Source organism: Myotis myotis, unplaced genomic scaffold, assembly GCF_014108235.1.
Source record: "Myotis myotis isolate mMyoMyo1 unplaced genomic scaffold, mMyoMyo1.p scaffold_m19_p_15, whole genome shotgun sequence".
In the NCBI taxonomy this organism is placed as follows: Eukaryota; Metazoa; Chordata; class Mammalia; order Chiroptera; family Vespertilionidae; genus Myotis; species Myotis myotis.
This window is the reverse complement of record NW_023416319.1, coordinates 28,381,563-28,393,640: the sequence shown is the minus strand read 5'-3', so window position 1 is coordinate 28,393,640 and position 12,078 is coordinate 28,381,563. Positions and strand designations below refer to the sequence as shown.

General features: G+C 35.5%; 1 protein-coding gene across 2 annotated transcripts in view; it reads right to left on the bottom strand.

The window, feature by feature from the left end:
• Positions 1-12,078, bottom strand: part of PRKG1 (protein kinase cGMP-dependent 1) — a 1,061,913-nt gene that overhangs the window by 181,813 nt on the left and 868,022 nt on the right. For both annotated transcript variants that reach the window (XM_036336760.1, XM_036336758.1), the window contains exon 7: positions 6,757-6,851. In XM_036336760.1, the coding sequence (XP_036192653.1) occupies positions 6,757-6,851 (95 nt within the window). The remainder of the gene's footprint in view (positions 1-6,756; positions 6,852-12,078) is intronic.

Below are 12,078 nucleotides of genomic sequence, written 5' to 3'. Positions count from 1 at the left end.
ACATATAAAAGTTCAACAACAACAAAATAAACTGAGAGCAGATAATTGAGGAAACAACTTCTTTTGATGAACACCATTCCCCTCAAAAGGCCATCCTTCAGTATCCCTAGTTCTCCATCTTACAGAGAGAGTAGTGGTACTAAAAAAGCAATTCTAACTCTTCTTACTCAGTTCTACAAAAAGCAGCTCGCCCTAAGTACTGGCAGCTTGTTGGCTTTGGAATTTAGCCAGAAATATAGGACAATCTGGAAAAAATCCCACAAGACATTCTGTTGCATTTTACATAGGTTATCCATTATAATCCTCATAAGAATGATCGTCACTAAAATCCAAATTAATTTTAATCTTCACTAAAACTAAAAAAGAAACAAAACTAAAACCCTACAAGAGCCAAGTGCTGGACACAGAAAAGGGTCCTAAGGTTGGAGGCATGTGCTGGAGCTGGCCAGGAGAGCTCATGAAGGGGTGGGGGAAGGAGTCTGGCTATGGTCCCACGAGAAAAGCTGGTACTGAGCCTTTCATAAGGCCAGAGTCTTAGATTGTTTCTATACTCAAGATACATGCTTTAGCAACTACTGTCCCTGAGAGAAACAGAAATCCAAGCCCGGCAACTAAAAGATCTGAATTCTTTCTATTCTATCTTTACGGTTCAAGGACCTCAATCTAAAGCCTGCCCTTGCAGGAGCAAATATAAAACATAAAAAACAAAACAAAAACAACCACATAGAGATGCTCCAATAACCTGGTACAAGGGAATCCCTTAATCCCCTCATTCCATTGAAAATAGGCATGCATAAGCCAGTCAATGAAAGAGAAATACCACATGATCTCACTCATTTATGGATAATAAAGACCATTATAAACTGATGAACAAAAATAGATACAGAGGCAGAGCAGCATCGAACAGACTGTCAAACTACAGCAGGAAGGCCGGGGAGGGTTGGCGGGGGGGAGGGGGCCGGAGGGGGGGGGTAAGAGATCAACCAAAGGACTTGTATGCATGCATATAAGCATAAGCAATGGACATAACACACTGGGGGGTAGGGGAGGCCGGGGGAAGGTCAAGGCGGGGGGGGGGGGGGGGAGAGGAGACATATGTACTACTCTTTGTAATATTTTAAGCAATAAAACAAAAATAAAAAATTAAATTAAAAAAATGGGCATGCAGTAATTACAAACAAACAAACAAACAGTCCCACAAGCTATAATAAGCCATATAATAAGGAGGGAGAGTTAACAGATATAAAGAGCTTTAGAATCTGAACCTAAAAGTGAAGGTAATAAAAAAATTACAAAATATTTGATATTTTTAACATAATAAAGAGAAAAGAAAATAAAGTATAAATAAGAAACAATATAAACATTTTAAAGAATAATAAAATAATGATAATAATTAACATTTATTGAACACAGTATTTGTCAGGCATGATTCTAGTATGCCCCAAAAACTATATAGATTATTTGGCTTATTAGTCCCTTTAATCCTATGTGGCAGATACTATTATTCCCATCTTATAAATCATGAACATGAAGCTAAGAGAAGAAAATTAAGATCACATATCCTATAAATGATGGAGCTGGGATTTGAACCCACGAAGGTTTATTTTAGTGCTCACAGTCCTAACCACTGTAATGTGCCAAGCAGATAGTCTAAAAAATATTTTAAGTAGTCACTGGAACCTACTCAATGTATAGATTGAATTTAAGACTTGATACAATTAAAGAGAGAAGCAGAGAATTTCTTGATGGATATGAAAGAATGTACCTAGATTCCATTACAAAAGCAGCACAGAATAATAAGAAAAACCTATAAACCTGAAATAAGAAGGCAAGGATGGGAGGATAAGGAGATGAAACCAAAAGACAAAACAAAAAGAGGAACTGGGGGGGAGGGGATAAGCAGAGACAATGCTGTGAATTGAGGAAAATTGCATTCTCCGAAGAAAGGGACATATAGAGTCATATGAAATAAAGTAAAACATATCTGCACTTAGATTATAGTAAAAATGAAGGATATCAGAGATAGACACCTACCCTCCCTCCCCCCACCCCCCCGAAAAAGACATTACTTATAGTGACTGACTAATTCTAGACTATGGATACGGAAGACAGTGGAATAATATTTAAGATTCTGAGAAAAAGTAAATCTAACCTAGATTTTTATGCATAACCCAATGGTCATTCACATTTAGGCAAAGGCAAAAAGCATAAATAAATCATCTCTGAACTCAAAAGAAATAAGTTGAATGTAAGCAATAGTGGGAAAACTACAGTAAGTTCTCACTTAATATTGCTAATAGGTTCTTCAGACAGTGGCAAAACAACGTGTAATGAAACCAATTTTATCACAGGATAACTAATATACACAAGAGTTAAGTTTCTAGGCATCTCAGCATTATAATTAAGCACATTGTTGGAAGAACTGCTATAATAAGTAAACCAAGTTACTAAATCTGAGTAGGATCTGAAAAAATATATCAATAATAATGACTAATATTTGAGGATTTACCAATCATATGGAACTATATACTACAAATCTAGATAAAAAGCAGGCAAGAGTAATTTGAAGTTAAACACGCAAAGATTCCTGTATTATTCAAGTGAAGGATAGAGCTATTAATTACCATTACATATTAAAAATTTAAAAAATTCATCATTAAAGGAATAGAAAAGGAAGGTAAAACTTCTAAACAAAGGAATGACACAAGTGCAACTTGCATGGCAGTAGAAAGAAAAGAAAAAATGATATATTGACCCCAAATGAAACAGAATAGGATTTCACCGATGTAAAAACTTAAACACACATAAAACAAGTTTATATATGTTAATGTTCATATATGTATATGTTTATTATACATATATGCATACACAATAAAATTTAGACACACAATCACTGAGGATGCATATAGCCAACTTCAGGGTAATGATACTGGGAGGGAGGAAAGGTACTGGGGAAGGATACAAAAGAGGTTTGAATCATAACCAAAAGTCTTTCCAAATAAATAAATGAATGATATATGCTATATCAATATGTGTTATATCATTTTATATATTATTTTATTAATTGAAAAAGAGAGAGAAAACCAAGAAATGGGTTCAGAAATATTAATTAAATTTCCTAAGATCACAGTCTATGAGTGGAAAATCTGGGAATACAGACTTGTGATACCAAAGTGTGTTGAATTGACTGGCTGATTGGTTTTTGCACAAACAAGGGCAGAGCCTGGCATGTAGTGTAGGTGTTCAGAATGACAGGCAACAGGTGGGAGAGTTCCTGGAGGAAAGGGCCCTGCTGGCAGTGGTCTGCTATTTAACTAGGGTGGCCCAGAGCTGCATTTAGAATCTAGAGATCTGATCCAGCTGAAAAGAGGCCACATTTCAAGAGAAGCAGAGACTGTGCCCTAAGAAAACTTAGAGATCATCTAGTTCAACTGGTTCAGTTTACAGATTTTCAGAAACAGAGACTCAGAGAGGTTAACTGGCCCAGAACATTCTTGGGAATGGGAACAGTGATAGCAGCATTACGGTGATGGATGTTGATATTGCTGATAATAATAATGGAGATAAAGATGATAGTGGTAGTGCTGACAGAGTTGGCTTTTTTTGAGCATTCATCTAAATTCTAAGTAGTCACCCAAAATGCTTTATAAGTATTCCCTTGATTACTTCTCACAGTAACTCAAAAAGTTAGAGACAATCATCATTTTCATTTCAGATGAAAAGAGAATCTCTCAGGGTCTCATAATTTATAAATGACAGAGTGGATTCCAACCCAGGCAGTCTGATTTCTGAGCTGGAACTCTTAACCATATATTATGCTGAAGACTCAAATATTAGGAGGAGGGGGAGGAGCAAGTGGAAGCTCGATCCCATCTCTCTCAGGTTCATCATATTCTTATATATTTCCCATTACTACAGATCCAAGTAGCTTAGAATTTGACAAATCTGATGCCTATGTGAATTCTATATGGTTTCAAGTCAATCTGGGACCATTGGCTCCTAACCACTCACCTGCCTACCTGATCATCCCTAACCACTCTGCCTGCCTGCCTGATCGCCCCTAACCACTCAACTGCCTGCCAGATCATCCCTAACCACTTGCCTGCCTGCCTGCCTATCGCCCCTAACTGCCTCTGCTTCGGCCCCTGCACCTGGGACCCAGGCTACCCTCCTTCTGGCCAGCCACAGGCACCCAGGACCCGGGCCGGCTTTGCCTGGGCCGGTGCAGGCACCCAGGATCCCAGGTGGCGTTGCCTGGGCCCCGGCTTTGTCAGGAAGGCATCCAAAATGACGTCCAGAAGACGTCCAGTCTATCTGGTCTAATTAGCATATTACCCTTTTATTAGTATAGATTTGGGACTTCTTTTCATTGAAGGACTATGCAGTGATGGATATGGATGTATACCAAGATGTTATGTAACAGAGAGAGTTGAGGACAAAACCCTGGTGAATTTTAGAAAATCAAATGAGAAATTGTAGAGTGCTAACACATGCAGGGCTCTCAAAGGATGGGAAATGTAAAGAAGGAAGGAGTGGTCAACAGTGTAAAATTGTGGCAGAGATGTTAAGTCAGATAAAGATAAAAGAAAGATGGTTCTATGATGTCAGTAGGAAATTTCCGGTGACATTTAAGAGGACACTTACAGTAGACTGATAAAGCCCGGTTAAGTAGTGACAAAACAATACCAAAGGCCATAAGAAATAAAGGGATGGGGATAGGTCAGTGTAGTAACGGTTGTGGTGGTGGTGTGGTGACAGATTGGCTAGCAAAGAGGCTGAATGAATGTGTTCAAAAGAGATTTGACAACAGGCAGTTTATAAGAATAAGCATATGTTAGCATGAATTTAATCTACATGGAAAAGCATTAACTTAAATTTGATATCAGAGCAAACTTTGATATCTTTTTCATAAGTCATATCCCCAAGGTCATTTCTTAAGACCCATTTTAGGAAGGTGTTTTCACCATAAAAGCTTTCTTTTATTTGCACCAAGATTCAATGACAGTAAGCTACAAAAGAAAATCTTTCAATTCTCAATTATGTTTTACTTTCTGGTGTTCCGCTTGTGATCTCATCAGAAATGATATAAAGTGTTATATTTTGAAAATGTTATATGTTGAAAATGTATCACAATTTTCACAGAAACATTTAATCTTGGACCATGGCAGTCAGGTGGCATTATCCTCTAGAATCCTCTACGTATATAATAATCAAGGGAAAGAAAGATTAAAGCACAAATGGTATCTTTGTATATTTTATGCTATGAAGATTATGAGTATTGCATTATTTTGTGTATCTACACCAACCATGGCATTTCTTCCAACTTTGCCATTGGAAAAATTTAATGGCAAATACACACTCATCAGATCGGATCAAATGAACTCAGTAAAAGAAAACACAGAAAATCAAGTGCACTTAGTTCTGAATTTTCACAAGATAATGTGGCCTGAGTAAGATGACATCAAAATCACTGTTTTATTTTTGTAGTTGTGAAATAGTAAGGAAGGAAATAAGACCTGGCAACTGATTGTGGCTTAAAAAATAAAAACTCCTTAAGGTGAAGGGATTAAGAAGTAAAAATTGGTAGCTATAAAATAGTCACAGGGATGTAAAGTACAGTATAGGGAATATAATCAATAATATTATAATAACTCTGTATGGTGCCAGGGGGTAGTTGAAACGTTGGGGAGACCACTTTGTAAAATATATGATTGTCTCACCGCTGTGCTGTACACCTGAAACTAACACAAAATAATATTGAATATAAACTGTCATTAAAAATAAAATGTTAAAAACTCCTTAAACTTTCTTTATAGTACCTTTAAGCAAATTGCTTGTATTTTTTAAAATAAAGTCATCATTTGAAATGGAAACAAAACTGTTCCAAATATTTTAGGAATATGTTTGATCCTATTGCTGTTCCTCTCTAGTAGACAGTCCTACACCTGGAACATGATGCAAAAATAAATGTTTATTTGTTATTTCTGATTCCAGTGGCTTATTATACTTACAGCACTAAACTCAGAAAAGTTTTATCTCTATTTACTGATAATCGAGAGGTGCTGCTTATTGGACATCAAGACTAGAATACCCAAATAAATCTGCCATATTTGTCGTGCATTTTGTACATTCAGTGGCACAAAGTCAACTGAGTTTTTCTTCCATAGTATATGGGAAGAAATCCCAAATGCTTCTTTCTTGAGGTCTTAGTTTACAAGTGCAATTTCAGTGATCTGGCAGTACACCTCTTCCGTCTTTAGAGCCCTCAAGAGTGAGTCTGCATATGCATAAATCACCTCCACGCCCACCTGCTCCTCCACCCCCATTACCATAACCAGCACTGAGGACAGCCAGCCAGAGGTGAATCACTGCTTTCCCATCTATTGTTTGTTCAGCCAGGTTTAGGGATTTCAAAATTCTCAACCATCTTCCTGTGATTCTGAATAAAACTGTTGTACAAAGTAAGCTTAGCAGAGGCATCTTCCTCTCTTTTATCTTTATAGAGTTAAGAAACATAAAGCTGAGAGATTTTCCTATTAATATAAAAATTATTTATTACAGAAGTTAACCACCAATCAATCCTACAGCCTATCTACACATATTACAATTCCGGCTGGAAATAAAATAAAAATGAGCAAGGGTCCATGTCTGATATCAGAATCAGCACTAAAATCCTGTTTTGTTAGGAGCTCGATCTTTAAGGCAGGAATTTATGTAGTACTCAAGCAAAAACTGTGTGACATGTGATCTACTTACCCCTGCAAGGCTTTCTCTCCAAACCAATCTCCTTTGCCTAAAGTCCTAAGAAAGACTGGGTCTTCACTTGGTGAGTCTTCGCGAGTGACATTTACCTACAAAGAGAAACAATGAAAGTCTGTATCCATTGCATACTCTGGATGACCCAATGAGCATTCACTGATACTGGCAATTCCATTTTTCTTTTTCTTTTCAAATTACTTTTATGAGGAATACAAGTATATTATCACTAAAGGGGCCAAAGAAATGACCTTCAAATATTTTTTATACTTTCAATTTGTTTTTAAGAAATAATAACTTATTCAGAAACTTGAATTCCAATTAATCCTCATCCTTATCCTATTTCCAACCTCCTATGATGGAACTATTATAATAAATTTAGTGACCATTCCTTCCATCCTTTATGATGTGTTTATATGCATGTGTTTTTAAAAATACTGTATATAAGTAGCATAATATGGTATGTATCATTCTGTAACTTACACATTTTCTTTTAACAATTATTTTAATTATTATTCCATGCTTCTAAATATAGAGTTCATCCATTGCCTTCTTCTACTCTGTACATATATCAATTTATCAATTTCCATATGCATGGACATTTATGTTGTTTCCTTTTTTTTTTTTTTTTTTTTTTTTTTTTTTTTTTTTGCTACAATGAACATCTTTCTCCACACCTCTACATGCACATACATTTTCTCTATGGCATGCCTATCTCCTTTAAGAAAAATCCAGCCTTGCCCTGGCTGGGGGACTCAGTTGGATAGAGTGTCATCCATACACCAAAGGTTGCAGATTTGATCCCCAGTCTGGGTATTTATGGGAGGCAACTGATCGATGTTTCTCTCTCTCCCTTCCTCTCTCTCTCTCAAATCAATGAAAACATATCCTCAGGTGAGAATTTTAAAAAAACAAAAAAAGAAAAACCCAGCCTTCATTCAAAAGCCAGCCACATTTTCATGAAGGTCTTCCCGCAGGTCTCTGATACAGTCTTCAGGTCCTCACAATCCACACTCACAGAATTTCTTTTTTAAAAAGACATAGAAATTACATATATGTCTTTTAAAAGCATAACAAATAATATGCTCTTCAAAGAAATAGATGTTTCTTTGGCATTCTCTACAATTTGGAATAAGCACTTAATAAAGAGCTGTAAATTGTTTGAACGGAAAAACTTTCTTACAAGATATCTCAGCCCATATAGGACTTGAGACTTGAGTAATAATCCACAGAAGGAAAGCGATGCAATAAGTTTTACCTTTATGTTAATTCAATCTCCCTGCAGCTCTACTGATATTCATAATACTGGCTATGTGCCACCCAGAAAAATTAAGTGGTAGTTAAAATACAAACGCCTGGAAAATGGAGTAAAACTAATGTCCTGAGGCAATGACAGACACTTACACACATTTAAATACACTATGCTTTAGATTTTTGAATTTAGAGATTGCATGTCAAAGACCAGAATTTTTATAAGTATTAAGAAGGTCTGTAAAAAGCACAGAGAATTCAATTATTATTCTCCACCTATCCATTTGACTACTCCTCCACACAGAGTATCAAAACCACAGGAATGTGGTTTTTAACAATCTTACCACTGAGTTATAGCATAGAGATGCTCATTTGCATGTTGACAAGGCTTTTACAGATGTGGATGGAAATACACTGGTCCAGTGATTCTCAAACTTCATGGATTCAAAATCAGATATAAGGATATACTGTATAACTGTACATTTGCCATTTGGTTAATAAAATATATTAGAAATTCTAAGTGGCAGAATTACTCAGGCCATGGAGAAATTTCAGTGTTATCTTGAAATGTTCTTTAAAGATGTTACTGAATTGATCTAATAAAAAGTGAACCATCTACAGAATAAACCACTTTCTGCTTATATGATAAATGTGAGGAAAAATCTAACTGGATAAAATTATAATGTGAAAAAAAATAAGCACCTCAAAGAGCAAGAATAAAGCTTTCCTCTGAAGTTTTAATTTCCACATTTTTCTTTGTATGCATGATGAATCATTCTAAATATGAAGATACCATTATGGACATTTGTATCCTTAATTCTGAAGACATTTCAGAGTAGAGAAAGTTAAATAGAGATAGACTCTCTAACTTTGGCCTGTATTTTATCATTTTTATTTAAACCACAAAGTACTTTCTGATCCACAATGCTGTAAAATGAACTAGCTATGGAGCCTTCTATTTGAATCCATGCTACCTGGCCACCTTGTCCAAAAATGAGAGGGAGGGAGGGAGGGTGGGAGGGAAAGAGGAAGGGAGAGAGGGGGAGAGAGAGAGAGAGAGAGAGAGAGAGAGAGCGAGAGAGAGAGAGAGAGAGATGTATTAAATGAGAAAAATCTATCAACACATCTTCTTAATAGTAAGTACCAGATATCACAATAGCAGATATCAAGTTATACTACAATGCCACTGTTCTCAAAACTGCCTGGTACTGGCACACGAACAGGCATATAAATCAATGGAACAGAGACCCCAGAAAGCCATTGTGGCCGATTAATATTTGACAAAGGAAGCAAGAACACACAATGGAGTAAAGACAGTCTCTTCAATAAATGGTGCTGGGAAAATTAGATACATGCAAAATTATAAAATTAGACCACCAACTTACACCATACACAAGAATAAGTTCAAAATGGATAAAAGGCTTAAATGTAAGTTGCAAAACCATAAAAATCTTAGAAGAAAACATAGTCAATAAAATCAGACACGTCATAAAATTTTTACTGATACATCTCCTAGGGCAAGAGAAACAAAGGAAAAAATAAACAAATGTAACTATATCAAACTAAAAAGCTTCTGAATAGCAAAAGAAACCATCTTCAAAATGCAAAGGGAACACCCCGTATGGGAGAACATAATACATCTGCTAAGGGGTTAATTTTCCAAAATATACAAAGAACTCATATAACTCAACAACAAGAAGACAAACAATCCAATTAAAAAATGAGCAAATAATTTAAATAGACACTTCTCCAAAGAGGATATACAGATGGCCAATAGACACATGAAAAAAATGCTCAATGCTGATAATCATCTCAGAGATGCAAATTAAAAACACAATGAGACATCACTTCACACCTGTCAGAATGGCTACCATTAACAGATCAACAAATGACAAGTACTGGTGCTACTTAATTGATCAAACTGATTAATAAAAAATATTTTTAAGAAAAATATCTTGAATATATCAAAAGAGTCTAATATATTCTTATTCCTTCCCTCTTGGAATCCCTATGGTGCTCCAAAATATTGCCAATGGAATTGGTTCCCATGGTGTAATTTTCATGCCACTTTTATTTAGACTTATTATGAAACTCATAAAACAGCACCACTAATGCACCTGACTTCAGCTGAAACTGGTTTGCAAACACAGCTTCTTTTAGGCAGCGCTGGGAATTTACAGTAATAGAGTATTCACATAAGCCTGTCAGAAATTCATCTTACCTGATAAACATATCATCCTCTGATAACAAAGAATTAGCAATGTAATAAAAGAAAAATACACCCAAAGCATGAGGGTGAAAAGTCTCCCTGTGACCAATGGAGTCACTTATATCCACCAAGATTTTCAATTTCCATGATTCTTTAGTTGGTGTTAAGAAATAAAACAGTAAATGGTAGGCTCTAGCTATTTATATATATAAAACATAAAATGCTAACACCTCTTATCTTCTAACAGTGGAAAACACAAGATATAGTTTTAACCATAACTATGGTCAGACGTGTCATTCCAGGATGCCTTGGAAGAAGCTAGTCCCTGACTTCTATTTCTATCCCAGGCTTTCTGATATCAGTCAAAAAGTACGTATGATGAAGGTATAAGTAGCATTTTCTTCACTTTAGTTTGACATGCCACTGGTGTAAAACATTGGCATGTGCACATTCTTGATTCAAAATTAGTTCAAAGAGGATTATCTAAAATCCAACAAGATTTATAATCTTTCACATATCCTGCTCACTATGGCTCTTTAAGTCTCTTTTCTAGATATAAGATTCAGTTATATTTGTTAAATCATAGGATATGAATATACTTACTTTTAGGTAACAATTGTAAAAATAAAAACATATAAATCTTCCCCCATTTCTTCCTATACTTAACACATGCAAATTCTTTTTAAAGATCATTTATAATAAATCAAAATAAGTTCAAATCAGAGGTTACAGTGCAATGATACTTAAATGTAAAATAATTATGACTTTATTGCTGAGAGAAATTTAAGGTATGTTTTTAAAGATATATATTTTAGCATTATAATTCCAGTGTGTGTGTGTGTGTGTGTTGATTTCAGAGAGGAAGGAAAAGGGAGAGATAGAAACATCAAAGATGAGAATCATTGATCATCTGTCTCCTGCACGCCCCCTACTGGGGATTTAGCCCACAAACCAGGCATATGCCCTTAACTAGAATCAAACCTGCAACCCTTCAGTCCACAGGCCGACACTTTGTTCACTGAGCCAAGCCGGCTAGGGCTAATTCCAGAGTATTAATCTACATAAGTCCCTATTTTCCAATTCACTTATTTTCTTAGTTATTTTTAAAATATATTTTTATTAATTTCAGAGAGGAAGGGAGAGGGAGAGAGAGACTGAAACATCAACAATAACAGAGAATCATTGATTGGCTAACTTCTGCACGCCCCCTACAAGGGATTGAGCCTGCAACTCGGCCACGTGCCCCTGACTGGAATCAAACCCAGGACCTTTCAGTCCACAGGCTGACGCTCTATCCATTGAACCAAATGGGTTAGGGTGTATTTGGTTTTTAAATAAAAACTATAATAGATTCATAATATTAAAAAGTTAAAACAATATAGTAATGAATAAAATATAATTTTTTGCTTATTTCCTTTGTCTACCTCATTTATATTGTCCTATAATTTAGCATCTTAAGAGTTTTTAGAATTCACTCAATATTTTTTAAGAATATACAATAGAACATGCATATATTTATGTCCTTAGTGTGCTCAGAGTGTTAAGCAACTTGCCTGTGGATACTAAATCTAACAAGTTATATAGCCAAATTAAAACTTGGGCCATCCAATTTCGAAGTCCAGATGTTTCATTATAGCATAATGACTGGATAGATTTTTTTCCTGTTAAATTTTTTTTAAAGCAACCTTAGTTTTTTCCTTATTAATCATGTACTTTTAATTATGGAAATCTTCCCATTCGTGCAGACATACCAGTGGCATCTTGCATCATGATTATAGCATAGCACATAAACTATTTCCCAGTCTTTAGCATTATATGTTTTCTTCCTTTGGGAAATTTATTTTCAAGTATTTCTCTTTCAG